Source organism: Thunnus maccoyii, chromosome 17, assembly GCF_910596095.1.
Source record: "Thunnus maccoyii chromosome 17, fThuMac1.1, whole genome shotgun sequence".
In the NCBI taxonomy this organism is placed as follows: Eukaryota; Metazoa; Chordata; class Actinopteri; order Scombriformes; family Scombridae; genus Thunnus; species Thunnus maccoyii.
The window spans coordinates 21,506,337-21,525,658 of NC_056549.1; the positions used below are offsets into that span (position 1 = coordinate 21,506,337).

At 38.3% G+C, this 19,322-nt stretch overlaps 1 protein-coding gene across 2 annotated transcripts in view; it reads left to right on the forward strand.

The window, feature by feature from the left end:
- Window positions 1-19,322, forward strand: part of rngtt (RNA guanylyltransferase and 5'-phosphatase) — a 91,529-nt gene that overhangs the window by 43,634 nt on the left and 28,573 nt on the right. For both annotated transcript variants that reach the window (XM_042390237.1, XM_042390236.1), the window contains exon 12: window positions 14,656-14,724. In XM_042390237.1, the coding sequence (XP_042246171.1) occupies window positions 14,656-14,724 (69 nt within the window). The remainder of the gene's footprint in view (window positions 1-14,655; window positions 14,725-19,322) is intronic.

Consider the following 19,322-nt stretch of genomic DNA (forward strand, 5'->3'; position numbering starts at 1 on the left):
CTTCCATGTGCCAATTAGGTGGCAGGCGAAGGCAGGGGCCTCGGTGTCCTGACCCCTCCGTATAATAATTGGCACTCAGGACCTCGGGGTATTATTCTGTTCAACCTCCCTGGGAGAAGTTGAGCAGAAAGCGGGCTCCCTCCATTAGTTAAACGTCAGATTCAGAAGCGGACAATGACAAGTTTGTTATGTACGTTATGTAAAATTTCCCAACTAGTCTAAAAAGAGCAAGAGAAGGGTGCAAGCAATGAGCAAGAAAACCAGAAAAATAAAACAGCTTGGATGAAATTTAGCACCTCTAAGTCTGAAGCCATGGCACTCACTTTTGATTGGAAGTGAGTAGCTGTACTAAGTGAATGAGTATCTTAATGTCATGCCCACGACTGAGGGTAGTATTACGGGCCTGGAATAGAGTCAGACCAGACATCATTCGGTGTGGGTGCACTCTAATTTGCAGTAAAAGACTGAGGGAGTACAACTGTCTGGTCAGAGAACTGCAGCAATTGGTTTCCTCTTTGTGTTGTCACAGTGCATTTGCAGAAAGATACAACTTTTTTTCATCTACCACGTACTGTGCTGCTGGGTGCAAATTTGCCTCTATGACTGCCTGCACCTGCACTCGTATTAAACTTCAATTGGCAATGATTGCTTCTTCTTACCTCTTTTTCTTAATGTGAAAAGATAGCAGTGGAAGAAAGCATCACAATACACAGTTTGTTGATGTGTGAGCTGTTAAGCATAGGACAGGATTTAATAGATTTTGATGGATATTGCCAAGTTCCTGGCATTACTGTAATTTGCTTGATATCGCTAAAAATAAGCTTTAAATGCATTTTTTTATGTTAATTTAGTCACTTTTTCATGATTATTTTGGTTCAGATTTTCTTTAAACAAAAATTATACTCCTTTGTTGTACAATAAATAAATTATCACGGTCCAGGTTATTGGACTGTGCTTTTCATACATTAGGCTAAGGATAGGTTTATACATATATATGTGTGTATATATATTTTTTCTTTTTTTAATTTATTGGGACCATGTAGTGTTAAACATAAATGTTACAATTTGATGTACTCTACCAGAGTTGGCTTATATCTGATTTTCATCTGCAGTGCTTTTATCCTTTAAAACACTGTTAAGCTTTTCTCAAAGGCCTGCTCTTGTGCCCAAATATCAGGTCTGTAGGAGGTCAGAGAACAATCAATTTGATGTTTTGCTCGATCCAAGATCAGTCGGAAATCTTGGCCCTGCACATTCACAGATGATCAAAGTGTGGGGAGGGAGGGGGTGAAGTTTTAGACATTTCTTCTTTTCTTCTGCCAACACTGATATCTTGGTGTTCTTGTTTTTGTACTTCATAAAATTCTAAGTATGAGTGGTTGGGTTACCTCTACTCTAACCCTGTAATGTCCGTTTCCATGAGAACCATTATGAAGGATCACCCCCAGCCTTTGGGGTTCATGTTGATGAAGATATTCTAGAAATGAAGTCACTGGAACGACGTCTGGTTTCTGACTGCTGTATTGTGTTGTGCAGTGGCCATCTGCTCCCCATACAGTCATATCTCTGTTGTATGGGACATTAAAAGGAGGAACTGGAATCTGGCTCATTAATTCATAGCAGTACAACCGTCTACTTCATGGCATATTGACTACAGTTTCCTTTTAGCGATATTTCGGTCACGGGCTGGAGTTGTATGATGGCTTTTGTCTGTTGCTACGCTGCTGTTTTTCATCGCTGACACTTACACATTCAGGCCACCATTTCCCCACCAATTGGGGCCATTTATTCTTTTTGCTTCCTCCACTTGTCCAATTATCTTACAAAGGCCCATTTTTGTAAAACAGAATTTGTACATTGGCACAACCAGATAATATATTTTTGGAAATTCCCCTCTTTTTGTATGTTGAATGGACTTGGCTGACAAAAGTAGACAATAATTCAGAATGTAATGGCACTTCATCATATGTTGGTGGTAACTTTTCTACAGTAAATTGAATGCAAGTGTTTTGTAACTCATTTATATTAATATATGTTCTTCATAAGTATCATCAGTGGATTTGATGGTATGCATCTCCAAAGACTGAACAAGGTCCCTTATTTACAGTATGTTGCTCTTGCTTTTCCCAATGCCTGCACAAAGTATCTAAGGGCATTTTTAAACCTATAGTTTGTTTGCTCAAACTTGCAGAGTACGGTGGTTGGGTCGGATCAAGGTCAGATCATGTTCCCGCTACAAACAAACTGTTGCAGAATTCTTTTTGGACCAGACTGAGATCACTTCTCAATTGCTGCGTTCAGACAAAACCCAAATGAATCACATCAAGGGGGGGAAAACGAACCAGAGTCCAATTCAACCAGAATAAACATGGCAAAAGCCCTAAGATAGTATGAAAATCCAGTCATAGTCTGCTGCAATACCCAGCACCATTCAGTGTAGTGTTTGTATAATCTATTCACCCCTTTCATTTGCTTCTTCATTTTGTCATGCAAGCTTTCATTGGATTTCTTTGTCTACATTGTGCTTAAAGTTTTATCTGTCGAAAGTTCAGGCTGTAAAACCATTGAATGTGTAAAAGCTCAAGAGGCTTAAATGCTTTCTGATGACTCTACTGTATTTACAATTCCTACTGATTTCTACATTATGCACTGCTTTATATCCCTTTCCTGATTCAAATGCTGCACACGTTTCACATTTTCTTTGCAGCAAGCCTTTAGGCAACGAAACTGACTGTTGAATAAGCTCTTACAATAAACTCACCAATGTGTGCCAACAAGAAAATTAACTTGTTTTCTCGATGTTTTGCACTTGTATAATACTTTGAATATGATTCAGGGCTTGCTAATACTGCACATTCACAATACATACAAATGAAATTTCCCTTACTGGTAATGAATCCTGTTGGTGATGGAGGAGTGTATTTGGAGGAGATCTGTGTATTCCTTTCAAGGAATTAGAAATCCAAATCCAAGGCAAGAGAAAGATTTCTAGTCATTTTCTTGCCCACTGGAGGCAATAGTATTAGCAATTTACATAGACAATCCATTTACAAGGTTCATATTCCTCCTGGGATTATAGAAATTAGTGTTCCAGTTTTGGACTACCGAGACATGATGATGATATCTGCAATTTCCACAGAGAGTAGGCTTAACGAGTCAAAAAACGAATCCAACTGAAACCTATTATTATTACATTTTATGTTTTTGGCCCAGGATACGCAAAGCTCAACTATTTGTAACACAGCCTTTTCTTATGACATGTTCACTCATTGACCTTCGTGATGAATCCCAAAAGTTATATTTCCTCATACTCATTAAATGGTTTTAAATAAATTTAGTTCACCTGGACATTGTTCTCACATGCATACAGTTTGAAAAATAGCTGCTTTGCATGATGTTAGTGGTCCAGACAAATGCATACTAATAGTTTTTTAAACATCGGGTGGATAGGGTAAACAAAAAAATAATAATTTGAAAACTTTATTTAGCAGCTGTTAAACTCTCCTCATTCAGACAGTGTTGTCTAAGCAGATTCCATGTTTTTCCCCCTGAATACATTCCCTAATGTTGTATCTGCAAAGTATGGTTACATTTGTCCAACTAAATTAAATGTTCTTCAAAGCAGGCAACTTTTAAATATCAGTAATTACATTTTTTTCAGTTCTTGGAAATGCATCATTTGGCAAAGTATGCCCTCTATGAATAAGCCTAACATTTGCAGAGCATATAGTAATTAAATGTGACTCATGGTGTATCCAGATTTAATATAGTTGCAATTTGGTAATGTTAAAATTACAAAAGGAAATTAGATTGTGTTAAATTGTCTTTGCCCTTCACAGAATGTCTAATATCCCCTACTCATTTATCATATCTCTAAAGAAATTAGGCCCAAGCTGAATTAAGTTCCCCATCATGAGATTAGTATCTCCAATTGACCCAAGGACATCGCCCTTTCAGTACCAGCTCCTCCCTGGAGTCCAGATACCTGTAGAGCTTAAGGTGAAAAAATGAGTTTTCTTACCTGACAGTGGATCTCATCTTGAACTGAGATTGAATTAGGATAGGGAACTGAAAAGCAGTTATCGAGATACTTTTAAGACTGCAGTCTTTTCATGGAGCTTGAACCAAATCATGTTGGATGAGATTAAAGTTTATCTTATGTACTGAATACAAAACAGATAAAGAGAATCGATTTCCTTGCCAATGTAAATAGTGAAGTGAAATAGTTTTAGGGGCCAGTGCACTATGAAATCACAATCGCTGATGTGCATTAAGGCGCATTGTGCATTAATTATTTTGTTTGGTGGGCCGTGAATCAGATTTATTTATCTCACACTGCTGCAGTTTCCTCACAAGAAAATAACTTTTAAGAGTAGGAGACCAAGTGCTCAAATGTCCTGTTAGGAAAAATAATCTATTTAATTTTAACTGAACTGTGACTTATGGACTTGATAAAACAAAATTATAAAAACAAATAATTGAGATCTGCCTTTAGGTTCTTTTCTATTCCTTTCCAGACTATCATGTTGTCATTTTATCTCAAATAGCCATATTTTCTGACTTCAATTTGCTGACTATGTGTTCCCTGATAGGGTCATACTCAATTTCATACCGGGCCTATGGTTAGGTTCAAGCTTATTAAGGGACATCATGTATTTTAGATGAAGGTGTCTCAGGTATATTATTACCTGTAACTGTCTGATGGCCCTGAGGCTGCCTACACCTGATAAGCAGTCTGGTGGTTGCAGAATCAGAGCAGGGAGCTCAGCTTAACACCGATAAATCATCATGAGTTATTTGCTATAAATACAATTTTTTTTAAAGCTATAATATGTAACTATTCTGCATTAAAATGTCAAAAAACAACTAGACCTATGTTGATAATATGTCAGCATTGTGTTTGCCTGCCAGAAACTGTCATAAATTGACTTTTATTCAGTTTTAAGCCACATTTTCATGATAAACTTTTTAGATCTTGGTCGTATTTTAACTGTATCTTTTAACCAGATGAAGGATTTTAGTAATTGGACCTTTGGATCTTAAGTTATCAGAGAAACAAGCTGAGCAAACGTTAGCAGCAGCTCAGTTAGCAGCCCCTCCCAGGCATCCTCTTTCCCCCGAACAGCGTTGGAGAAAAAACGATTTTTAACATGAAACTGCTTTTACAGCTGAGCAAATGTTAACAACAGCTCAGCTCACAGCCCCTACTGGACAGCATTGGTGAAACACGGATTTTTAACGTGAAACTGCTTTATTCAGTGTTTTTACCTGTTTTAATCACTGGATCTGTTTGTTTTGGAGAGGAGGAGACCTCTGCGGATAATTCAGCTCCCGCTAAAAACATCCCGAACTGTGAACACTGAGGTAATCCTATCCTGGAGAAGCTGGATGTTTAACAATGAAGAGAACAACTCCCATAATCCCATGTTACTTCACACTGTCATCACACTCCATCTTTTGTTATTGTTGTATTGTGCATTTAAATTAATTCCAAAGAAAAACTAATGCATGTTTTTTAATTTTTTTTTAAATTAAACCAATATCTTATCTCTGAAAAACTAGAGATGCTCTCTTCATGTTCAAGTTTCTTGATAGTGTTTAAAGTAAGTAGATGCATTTTGAAAGGTCAGTTGCAAATAGCATACAGTTTCAAAATCATTAGAATTTTGAGTACAGCAGCAAGGTGAAAAATTTGAGCAGTTTACCATCATCACTCTGACCAAACAAAGGCAATTGCTGGTGTGTTGAAGACCTAAGTGTTGATCCCAGACAGTTTGTTGAGTAAGTGCAATGACAAGGCATTTTATCCTTTTCCTGACTCATCTTCCTCTCCAGTGGGCTTAGTCGTCATTAACAGACCTTGATTCTATGTAAATGCCCTCCTCTCACGCTCCTCCTCTTACCGCTATATCTTGACCCTTGAGTCAGAGTCTTGTTTTTCTGTCACAGCAGGTTTTTAGTGACCAGGCTAGAAGAAAGTAACTCCTCCTTAACAGCATGCCTCATTAGCTGAGTGCTGTCAGTCCTGCAGGTTCCTTGTAGCTCGCTGACCTCACACCTCAGTTGTCTTGTCTCTAGCTGTTGGAGATGGAAAGTAAGACCCCAGGTCTCCATTTTATTTGTCTCTTTTATCTTGTTTTTTTTTTGAACAAAGAAAGAACTGAGCTGTTGTGGTAAACCTCAGCTCTGTTTGAGGTAGTTTGTGGTGATTCCACACCTACTGTATCAGCTCAAATACAATTTTTATATATATATATATATATATATATATATAGAGAGAGAGAGAGAGAGAGAGAGAGAGAGAGAGAGAGTGTTTTGAATTTCTCCTGATAAACTACAATAGTAAATTCATCAGCCTGCACCTCTGGCTTGGTAATACACCCATCCTCCGTGGTTAAGTTCAAGAACAAAATGCTCTTCTTCACCTGCGTCCTCTCTCTTCTGCTGCACCCACTCACACAGGGAAACATGTTGACTGTTGTATAAGGGTTTATGCTGCTTGGAAGAACACACGACATGGACTTGATGACTAATGTTTGTTTACCTCGGTTACTTTGAGATTTTTTAGTTTTCTTCAAAGCTTCCAAGACATTACGCAACATCTGATGATGCACGGTGCATCTATATAGTAAAGGTCGGATTCACTGGAGAGAAAGCAGCTTGAATATGTGGCAATATCGAGTGTAGCGGCTCATTTTATTTTTCTGCTTGCCTGCTTTCTCTGTGCCTTCCAGGCTCTGAGTTGATGTACTCAAGGAAAGGAACATGCATCCTCTGGGCCGGGTCAACAGGTGTCTATCTTAAGATGTTGTGTGGACTTGGTGCCTGCAGTCTGCTGTCTGTCTTTTCTGACCCATGATGATGTCATGGCATCCTCGCCTTCGTCCCTTCCAGCTCTATATTTTTAATTCGAGACTCCACTAGAGTAGCTTTGCATGATTCATAGTTCAAAAAAACTCCTTATTTATCTTATACCGGCCCTTTATGTAGCCCCTCAGTTCAGTGTCTGTCTTTAACAGGCAGTCTTAGCTCCTGTCTCTTTAAGCCCCCCTATCGATGAGCCCACTCTGTTCTGGTTGGCCAGCTTTCCGGAAGCCTGCCAAGGGCCAGCCGTATCAGAGTCGTGTTAAGTTACCACCAATGCAAACCCAACATTTCCCGCTTTACTGCTTCATATTAAAAGCTTTTAAACAACTAAATAATAGGAGACTTTTATTGTGAAGAATTTACAGAAAATTAAACATGTTCCTCACCAAATCAGGAGAGCTTCATTAGTGATTGTAAAAACTGGTCGACACAACAACATATGGAGATATTTGGAGCTCTTTGTTCAGCGGATCAGTTAGAAATAATGCAGGGAGGAATAGTACAAGCAGAAACAGCCACAGTGATGATGATGTTTGATGAAGAGCTGCAGACGACCAACAGGTAAACGGCTTATTTTACTTTGCCCTGCTGTGTAATGGAAAAACACTCACAGCGTGCCAGCTCGACTTAAGTCATGGCTTGGTGTGACTACCCCAAAAACAATGGAAAAATGCCATAATGTCAGTGGAGCAGTGAACTGTGCGCTGTGCTTGGAGCAGATGACCATATCAAGAAATTCGTTACAAGCCGACATCTTCTTCATCTTCTACAAATGTTTACCTCATTATTTGACACTTTGGCCATGTTTAATATGAACATCCGACATTGTAACATTATATATAGGACTGAAAATAAGGAAAAGCATAATAGGTCCCCTTATTCATATTCATGTCTTAGATTTTTTTTGTCTTCCAGGCAGTTCATAAAATATTTGTGAAAAGTACACTCAGAGACCATTAATGCAATACAACAGTTCTGCCATAAATTCTACTTTTCTGTAACATTTTTAGATTTTGTTTATATTGTCAGAAAGGTGATAATTCTCCTTTGTGATTATTATTGAGGTGTAGTAAGTGGTAGGGGTGTACTGGAGTTCATTATATTGTTTTTAATATTTTGTCCACCCCATAAACATACATGACAATGAACAATTTTTAATTGAATGCACTCCGGTTTCACCGCCGTCTCCCACTGTGACCTCAATAATAACATAAAGTAAAATTATCACCTTTCTGAAAACTGAAAATGTATAAGATTCGTAAGGGCAGAATTTGTAGCAGAGCTGTTGTATTGGATAGCATTATATTGCACTTGTGTTCCTAAAAAAATGTTTGGTGAGTATATATAAAATTATCCTCACTCTTACATAGGATGATCAGCTGAAGGTGCACTGTTTTATTAAAGCTTGTGATCACCAGAGTTTTCAGCAACAGCAAAAACATCTTTAGTCCTTTGTAAAGGCAAACTGTAATTATATTTATCACCTCTATTAGAGTTAGACATTCACTTGGTATGTAAAGTTGATGTCACAGTTGAGACCAACCTCTACGTCAGTGCATAATACATACATATACCAAGAAGTAGCTCTGTGATTTTCCAGCTGCATGAAATAAACATTTTATGTGGTGAATTTCTGAGTTACCACAACAATATTACTGCACTAACTTGTACCAACGGGTAGAGTTATTAGAGACACTTAATTTGATTATGTATATTGAACACACCCACTCTATTCCTTGAAATTGTTTTTCCCTAGAGACAAGAGTAATCAAAGATGTTGATATGGCTTAGCAGGACAGTTGGGACAGACATTTGGAAATTTGATTGATATCATCTGGAAGCCTGGTTATTGTAATATTTTGATGTACTTAAATAGAGCTGAAGTGATTGGCAGAACATTAATCTGCAACTATTTTGATAACAAATTCATTGTTTAAGTTATTTATCAAACAAAAATGTGTAACACACCCAGCTTCCAGCTTTTCAATTGAAACGATTTACTCTTCTATCTTAGATAGCCAACTGAATATCTTTCAGTTTTAGACTATTAGTCGGACAAAACAAGCAAATTGAATATGTCACCTTGGGCTTAAGGAAATGGCAATGGGCATATTTAAGTAAGCTCAATATTTTTTTGTTGACCAAACAATGAATCAATTGATCGATAATGTAAATAACTGTTAGTTGCAGCCCTAAGCTTAAATGTAGCATTTTCTAGTCAATAAGGCTGTGCTATAGTTTTGTGATAAATACAGTGTCACCATTTTTCAATTTTTTTGACAGTTTAAGCTCAGCACAGTTACACCTCAACCACAGCTGAATCTTAGTTGGCTCCAGCTCCCTTCTACAATAAGGGAAGCAAATTCTTTCTCCACCGTCAAATAAAAAAATCAAAACCTCTTTTATCTTTGACATAGAGCCAAACTCAGCACTATGTACCTCAGGACAGACACAGTCTCCTCTCTTGCTGTAGCTTAGACAGCAGCATGCTGTTGGAGCAGAGTGAAGGGCTGCCTCCTGGTTGTTGCCTCTTCACACTGACTCTCTATCTGCTGTCTGTACGAGTGTGGCTGAATGTGTCTGAGTGTGTGGGCTGTGCTCTGCTTGCTGTGCGTTTGTGGTTGTCGGTTGTAATGTGTCTAACTGGCAGTGGTATAGCTTCAGCACATACTTGCATTGGCCATTCTCCACTATGATAACTTATCTTAAATGGTTTATTTGATCGTCATTTGCCATATTAATGTCCATTTCAATTTTATGTCCCACTAAATATTGCAGGTATATCTGATGGATTCCATTTTAACCAACGTAGCTGTGTGAAAGTCAATTACATTCAGCCATTCACGATTCACACATTCACGCATTATCTATTTATTTTTTCAAATTTATGTGTGTAAAAGCTTGATTTAAACCCCCATAGACCAAGGCATTAGATACTATAACATAAATACACAAAAGGGGTGCAGTCATTCTCTCTAAACGATCCACATATATATTTATTTTCCATATTTGCCATGGTTATTCTATGCAAACATCTATTCGGAAACATAGAATCAGACCTGACTCCAGACAATAGGGAGCCCTAGGCAAGATTTACATTGGAGTCCCTCCTCACTTTGCCTGAGGCCAACAACCATGAAATACAACTATAAACTATATGTATAGTTTGTAGGTTTATAGCTAGAAAATCTAAATTATAAAATAAGGGCTGCATTTAAAAATAAAATATATAACAGAGCTTTTTAAAAATGTGCATCTTAAAATAAAGTGGATCGATCATATTGGACTGTTGCGTATTCAGCACATAGTGCAGACCGGTGCTGCATAGACTGTTTCATGAATGAAATATTATTGTAATAGTAGAGTACAGAAACCTTTCATGTAACCCACCTACTGCTTGTCCAGGTCCATAACCCCACAACAGACTATCAATTCAGCACCTGCCCATCCCAAAGACAGGCTTTTTAGGCTTTTATCTTCGAGTACTTACTAAATTAAACACTTATAATAGTTTTGTTTTTGTGATGGTGTTTTGGGACAAAATATAGATATTTAGGACACAGTTTAGTTGCTCTTGGAAGCTTTGTACTCATACAAAACAAAAACACATGAAAATGTGCTGTTGTGTTAAAAATGTGGCCTGTGTTGACAATAACAGAAAAGTCACACACTTTCACATGAGATCCTTTTGTTGCTTACACAAAGCATCCTGCATAGAGACAGTGACCTGTAATAAAGGTTCGACTAGTTAGGCTTGTTGTGTCTCTGCTTCATGTTCACCTCTTGTGTTTTTGTTTTTTGTTGTTGTTTTGTTTTTGCAAACTATTATTTAGTTTTTATTGATTTTTGTACAGAAAAATATATAAATAGACATAAACCTGAAGCTGAACTTGGAATTAAAAATCTAAATTGACGTGTTGCATTCAGTCCCAGCGCCTCAGATTACAGATTTCAGTGCAATGATTTCTTAAGTCTTCAAGTCTTTATGATCTTGCAATAACTTGCAATAACTTTTTTTTTCATTTTATGTTTGGGAATGTTAGTTAATGCTAGTCACTCATCTCACCTGTCCAGTTTCCAGCAGCTTCCCATTTACCACAATTCAATTTCGCGCTGTGCCATTTTTCCTCATCACCTTTGGCTGTTCTAGTCTTATGCCATCCCTGATTGGTTTCATCTTTCAAATGTTAATGTCTCTGCTCATCTTTTCCCTGGCACCACAAATGAATGTGTACAATTTAATCTTGATCACAGTTCTTATTAAACTATCTGGATCCATCAAAAGACAATTTTTCTAAGACGTTTAACTTCTCCAGACGACGTAACCTTGTTTGACTCCTGGCCAGCCAGTAGTTCAGCAGCCCTCCCTGCACACTCTAATGTGGGCTTTTCGTTTAACAGGGAACTGCACAGTGGCTTCAGAGGTTCATTCACATTAGGCTTTAAAGGAGCCTCCAGCAAACAACCCTGTGGTCTGACTGGAATATAAAGCACAGGCACAGCTTTGTGTTTCCTTCCTAAAGAGGTTTACCATGAAAGCAGGGTCGCTGCCCCCTCTCTGCATCATCGCTCCAAGGAACTTCCTTACTGTAGGAGGATGTGTGAATGGAAGTCTTCTTTCTGCTCATCTCTTCATCCAAGGTTCACTGTGCTTGCCGAAGGTGGTGGGTGGGTGTGCTAAGATGGCAAGAGAACTGAAATGGAACTCCCAGATCTTACCGCCTACATGCCGTTCCCTCATAAAGGCACCAGTTCCTTGCAGTCTGGCTATCTGCCTTCTTCATGTCAGCATGATTGTCAAGCTCCGTGTGATCTGCTGTGACTCATTCATCATTCTGGAGAGCACTGATGTTGATGCTCCGCTTTCTTCGCAGATACCAATCAGTTTTCTGTTGCTTTAGATAAATGTATGCACCTCTTAGGGCTCATCACTTACTTCCCCGGAACACACCTTTTTGAAAAGTAGCGATGTTTAGCATCAAAGCATTTTCGGGAAATGTGAGATCTTCCAGGTATAAATGTAAGTGAAATTAGTTTCTCTGTGTTCAGGTCTCCGCTCTGCAGCTGGAGAGACGGCGCCCTCGAGGTTTTCACCTAACCTCAGTTTGTGCCTTGTCTTACTATTAGTGTACAGTCAAGTCACACAACTAAGAATTCATTTTCTGAAAAATACACCCAGAGGTTTCTTTACCGACACTGTCAGCAAGTATTTTTAGAATCCCTCGAACCATCTTGATGAAAAAATGTTCATATACAGACTAAAAAATATTTTTGTCGTCTGATGCATGATGAAAAACCAATTTCCCAAGTTGTGCCTCTTTTTCCTGATCCAAACAAAGACAGTAGCTGTAAATGACACATAAACCAAAATGAAAACCTTCAATTATATGGTATATATTAAGGTGTGTTTCTAATATTTCATTAGGGCTGCAACTAACTATTATTTTATTATTGATTAATCTGCCAGCTATTTTCACAATTAATTGATTATCATCATTTCATCATATCATTTGGTCAATAAAACATCAGCCAATGGTGAAAAACGCACATCACAACATCCTGGAGTCCAAGGTGACATCCTCAAATGTCCAATCAACTGTCCAAAACCCTAAAATATTGAATTTACAGTAATATAAGACCAAGAAAAGTAACAGATTCTCATTCTCATTCTTCATCATGCAACAGATCAGAACAGTGGTACAGTAGGCTAAAAGATCAATTGGTATTTATATTATAAAATCAGATGCTTAGCTCTTGGAAAGGTGATGGCAATACATGAGTGCCACAAACCTGAAGCTAGATTCACCAAACCTAGCTTGTATTCACTATAGATTTCACCTAATAAATGTGACATTTGTATCTTCTTTATATCTCCACTTATTTCAAAATTTCCTCCTTTTCAGCAAATTATCTGCTGTATTATGCAGTTGTTTCTGCTCACCTCAAAGGGATTTCTTGAGAAAGACTAAATATGTCATCTCAGACAGCTGTCCACTGAGCAGCTGAGGCAGACCAGTCTAATGGTGGACAAAATGCACGGGTCAGAGGCGTCTTTGAAGCCTACAGTGCTGCTGTGTGTGATATGATGTGCTGGTATTGCATTAGATACAACTCTAGTTACTTTATATTACCTGATTTCTTGTACTTTTGATTGATGAAATAATTTTGTCTGTCTCTGTGTAGCGTGAGGACAGACGACGACTATCAGTCATCTCCTGCGTAGTCAATGTGTCGTGGTTCATCAAGGCTCTGATGATTGTTGACGGCCTCCATATCTATTGAGCATTCTTCTATCTCCCAGTCGCAGGCTCCTGCAATGTTCACTCTCACTGATTGAATTGTCAGAGCCACACAATGAGGGAGTGGAGAAATGTGCGCATTGTTAATTACAATTGAATCATTTCATTTTATTGTCTCTCATTCAGTCAGATGAGATACTGTATGTAGTAAAAGGCCACTCTAAGTACGACATTGTTCTTCCACCATACATTGCCTTTGTGTAGAGTTTAAACGCTTTGTTTTCTGTTTTAGTTCGCCATGATAGGTTGGATATGATACCTGATATCCAGTGTAGTGCACTAATGCATTCGCTTTCTACTTTATTGACCAAGACTCATTTCCTGCTTGCCTAAATAAATATATTTACCCTTTGCATGAACCTACAAAAGCAAAGATCATCAAGTTTTCACAAGAAGAGGATATCAAAAAAAAGTATAGATTGTTGTTCAGTTTAGTTCATTTTATGCTTACATCAGATGCCGTGCTGTATAGTTATGTGCAACCATATATTAGTGCAGGCTTTTGGTATTACATTACAGCTGAGCATTTTCCAAGGCATATGATACATTTTTAGATTGATTTCCTACCTTCCAAGCAGCAGCAGGCTTCTCTTGGTGCCAGTGCAATATGAAAATAAACTTGCTTCAGATTTGTAATCCATCATAGACAAAACACATTAGTCACACAACATCACAATGAACTTCATGTCCAGTTTTATTTTCATGAAGGTGACATGGTTGAATTACCGTGCAGTTGCGGTTTCTTCTCGTGTTTAATGTTTTTAAAAGATTGATTTGAAGATCTTGCGTTTCACTTTTTTGTTTTTCAAATATCACTTGAAGATTGAGCACTAGGCTAACCTTGTTAGGTGTCGTCCCGTTATGTCTTCCTGTCAAATCACAAAAGCCTTAAAGTCTTCATACATTTATTTCTAATATTCAGCCTTATTTGGGTGCCTTTACTGTCCTCGCTGTGGCTGGTGATGTGCTTTGTGTTGCAGAAAATATGTTTTCATTGTAAAGTCGCTCCGCCATGTCCCCAAGGCATCCCTCATCTAATATGGTGCCATAGGTTCCTTTTCTCTGCAACAGCTGTGTTGCGGTTGGTGTTAGTGGAAGAGATGAAATCCACTCTTGGCCGTCATCAGAAACTTAATTTGTTGCTATTCTTGTCTTCAACCTGGTCTGTCAAGTTACAGATATTGATCTCTCAGTCATGCATTATCAATCAAAGAGATTAGTGCTAAGTTTCACTGCTAGATAGATGAAAACAAGGTATCTGACCTGCTTAAAACTCTGCAGGATTTGTAGGGGGTAAGCCCTCCAGTCATGTTGAAAGTCAATACTTCTATTACTTTTAGAGGATCAGGTATTGTTGGCAGTCTCTAAAGCTATAGTTGACTTTATAAATCAATGTCAGTTCATGTGTTTCCAGCTAAAGATTCAGCTACCTATTTTGTCATTTATCAATTTTGCTTGACTGAAACTGTGTCCTCTTTTTATTTTACAGCTACTTGAAGGCAGCTTCACGTCCCAGGTCAGCCACGAAGTCGACGGGCTTATCTTCCAGCCATGCGGGGTAAGCCTCCATCTATTTATGACAATCTGTCATTTTTTTTCAAAGCCGCAGCCTTGTTGCCACAGGTTGATTGTCGGGCATAGCTATTTCTTCCACTGAGCTGCTACATAAGAATCAGACAGCTTGTGGCACCACCCGCCATTAGTCACTCTCCATATCAGTCTTTCCCTGTTATTGTAAAGGAAACCACACTCCTACATGAATTCACATAAAAACAGGCTTCCCTGTAAGACGCTGCGCAGTAAAACACAGCAGATACATGGCAGTTTGTGTTACGACGGAAATGGCCTTGGTTGGAATAGTGATTTACTTGCTGTTAGCGTAGCAGAAAATCACTTTTATCTGTGACAGTAATGCTATTCCTATTTTTCTTCTCCTGTGATGGACTCAAGGGTCTTTATTCTACTGTGTAATATGTGAAATATCCTATCACACATAATATTTATGCAGCAATGGGACACGCAGGTATCTAGATGTGAGCACAGGTAATGTTAATAGAATTTTGAGATATAGGGAAAAATCTGCAGGTAGCTAAAACTATCTGGTTTTTGAATGTTATTCTCTGCTTTGGCAACTGCTTTATTTAATTTTACGTTTTTGCTTTAATGGTATAATATGCAGGATTTGAGAGAGATAGAGAGAGCAGCGATGTTCGAGCGAGCTAGAGAGTGAATGAAGAGAACGAGTGGCACTGGCGAGAAATAAGCCATGAATAAGATGAACATTATTTTCTGATTGTTTGACGGCGGTTATGTTCTAAAGCAAAAACGAACATGCAAACACCTCCATACAACCCTGCAGGAAGGTGCAGCATTGCTGGATTTTTGTTGCACAGTTAAATGTTTACAGTATATTATTCTATTTTTTATGTCAATAAACTGTGTTCTAAAATGTAACTAATGAACCCTCTAGTTTCTTCAGGCTTCAGTCATTATCAGGATACTCTTCAAATGGCAGCATTATCAAATCATATATATCGTGATAAATATTGATATTGATCAATATGGAAAAAATGATCGTGATCATATTTTTTGCCATATTGCTCAGCCCCGCTCTCGTTCAACCAGACATACAGACCTGCAGCTCTTCATACATCCACAACAACACAGATGGAGAGCAGAGAGAGAGACTGAGACAGTGATGTAACCTGTTAACTACGCTACTGGTCCCGACCTCACACCCCGTGTGCTGTTATTAGCCGGGGGTTTCAAATCCACTGCCCAAAGGTTGACACACAGAAGCGTCCTGAACACAGCATAATAATAAGAAAACAAGAAAATACAGTCAGAGGGCAGATAAATACACCACCACACACTTCCAGTGGGTCATAAGTGATGATTGAGAGGGATTATTTTTGGATGCGTGTAGACATTGTTTTTTAGAAAATCCTGCATAGTACACCTTTAAAATTTAATGTCAATATGTTCACTTGTGTCTGTTATAGATTGACATAAACAGATAACAAATGGCATTGTCAATTAAATCATCAAGTAAATATAATATATATAAAAATTGATTCAGCAGCATCCAATTACATTCTTAATGTGAAAGTTAATGTGAATATTTGCTGCCAGCAATTTTTCCTCAACGCTGATGGTTGTCAGTACTACCTCATGGGGGAATATTAATAACTGGAATAACTGGACAGCACTCAGCACTCGCTTATATGGATAACGGGTGTTGATATTTTGTTCCTGGACACCTGCTTCTCTTTTGTTTCGACCCTGGAAATGTTGAACATCTCTTTAATTAAAGGTGAACAATAAACAGGGGACACAGCTGCCTCACCGCTCAGGCATTGTGCACTGACAGCATATTACTCCTCTGGCCACAGCCCAGTCAGAGATGTATCAGGTATTTTGACACCTGCTTTGACTTTTCTGAGTCACAGTTCCTGGTAGTAACAGCAAGTGTGGTTTAAAATACAGTGAATACTTGTTGAGCTGCTGCTTTATCAGAAATACAACAGAGGAGGAACTGGTGTATCTGTTTATAGTGCAACCAAAATAACTGGTGTTGTTTTAATAAAGACAAAAATAATGACAACAATTCAGATTTCATGCTGCAAATAGCGCGAGTTTCCACACAACAGCAGGGCACAGTAAGAAGAGTCGTTGCTGAGAAGTTGAAGATGTGCAGTGTGTTGTCTGCAACTCTTCATTTAACAGCTCACTCCAAAAAATGCCAAAAATGAGTAGACAGATTTTCGATAAACAATCGTGGTCAACGCTGTGACAAGTACATGGCGTTTCCTGTGACTGCTTCACAATAAACATCACCCGGTGTTTCACCAGTTAACCACGTTCAACAAGCAGCAGCAGCAGCAGTTGGAAATGTTCTGTTTGTATAAGCAGCAACTCAGTACAGCTCTCATACAACTGCAAGAGATGAACAGTAAACATTGAGGCTGTTATCAATGAGATGAAACTGACAGTCAGTATTGCTGGATTACATGAACACATTATTTCCTGTGAATCCCATGGTTCGGAACATGCATTTTAATCTACAGATGATGCAGCAGAGATTTTCTTTGTTACGTGACAAGGAATATATTTCCTCGCTTGCTCGTTTTCCCCTGATATCAGTGGTGATTATCTAGATTTCTAAAACTCTTTTACTTCATAGCTAATCTCTAGGGGAGGGAATAAGTCATCTAAATTATAATTATGAAGATTTCCCTGTAACGAGCACCATATGGAGGCTACACTATTATGATCATAGCTGTCTGGAATTTATTGAATTGATATTGATTATGTCTAATTTACAGCAGTAAAAAGATATGCTTGATATGCCCTATCAACACATAAGAAATATGAGCATTTGTCTCAGATCAATATCGTGAGATAAAAATTTATGGGGCTTAAATAACGATTACACAGGACACCAACCAAACACAAACTGACTGGCTGTTTACCCATACTGTTGACACAGGTAGTTTGAATGTTAGATGAAAAAAGAAACAGGATTATTTTTTGGTTTCCTCTCTCGCAGTAAGCACACTAACAGAAATTAAATATTTGTTTCTAAACGTTTAAAAATCCAGGGAACCATGGTACACATGAATTAACAATATGGCGGTTAGTGAAATACTGGCATAAATGTCTCTGGTGGTGACAGATACATAAAAGAAAAGAAGAAATATTGCATCCACATTGATGTGTGCTGTAAATATGTGTAGATTAAATAGGAAATTACAGTACTGGATGTAAAATTAGCAATTAGTATAATTCATAGTTATTTCAAAGCAAAAGAAAACCTGTGATTCAGAGTTGATACCTGAACCAACTAAAGCTCATAGTCGGTGTGTTTCTCCCCCTTTCTGCTCTTCTCTGTGATTTGTAAAGTAATTATCATCAAGGGTAAAGCTGCGGCTGTGGCCATCAGGTAGCTGGCAATGAAATTTGGCAGAGGCAGGTAAACACAGCTGCACTTACTCTCTGATATGAGTGGAGACTATCTCTGCCTCTCCAAGCAGACGTCTCTCCGAGGCTGGTTAATTGATGTGTCACTGTCTTGATCAATATCGCAGCAGGAGTAGCTTATTTTTGCAGGTGTTTGTAATTCCTGACCCATTGTTTCATTTCTTCTTTTCCACCCTTTTTATACCCATGTTTAGTTTGTCAGAATTAGATTTTGCTGACAAAAAGGGGGTTGCATTCCTCTTTGAGGATGCTAATCAGATTTCATGTTTCTTATTTGTAATGTATAAAACCGTTGCGGGGAAAAGGAAAGAGAAATTATTTATGTAAAATAGGGTATGATCATTGGATTCATTTTTAGCTGAACATTATGCCATAGAGGCTTAGAGATGAAATAGAAAATATTTTTAGGAGACCATATTGATTTTCCAAATCATACCCAGTCCTAACCAGAAAACGGTTTTGGATTTAGAAGCCAGTTGTAGCTGCTTTTGATGCAGCCGGCCATTGATTTAGGTTCATATTGTCCTCTGTAGCCTCAGTGAATTTGATGGATCAAAATGTCTCATATAACTGGGCCAGAGAAAGGTGTTGAAAGCACTGTGGCCGTCTGGATGTTAGGATGTATGTGTTTGGAGGGCTGAGCATTTATCGAACTGGCTGAGGAAATTGGAGCAACATCATTCGCATCCTAGTCATGGATTAGGAATACACTGTCATGCAGGGATGGTGATTTGTTTTGGCAGGTGTTTTTACAGTTCTGCAATGATTGCTCCTCAACAAGCAGGGATAGAATCAGCCAGGGCAATGTGCAAATATCCTGTCAATAATAAAACTGATTGCATGGACAAGTCATCATTCAGACAAGTCAATTTTGTTGGCAGGTGCTTTTTTTTCATCCACTTATATAATTCTAGCCTTTTGAATTGGATGGAAGTCCCTTCACTGCACCGCAAGGCTGAGTAAGATAAACAGTTCATTCCAGAAATTACCACCATAGAGAGAGACTGCTCCATGTGTCCCATTTAGGGCTCTCTGTGTTCAGTCTGATTTGTCAATTTGCGATCGGATCACCATTCATTAGGATGTTTTTCAGCGGTTTCATAAGTCTGACGATAGGAAATCTCTCCATTTTCTTGAAGGTCAGCAGCTGGTGCTGTCTGCACAGCCAATAAACAA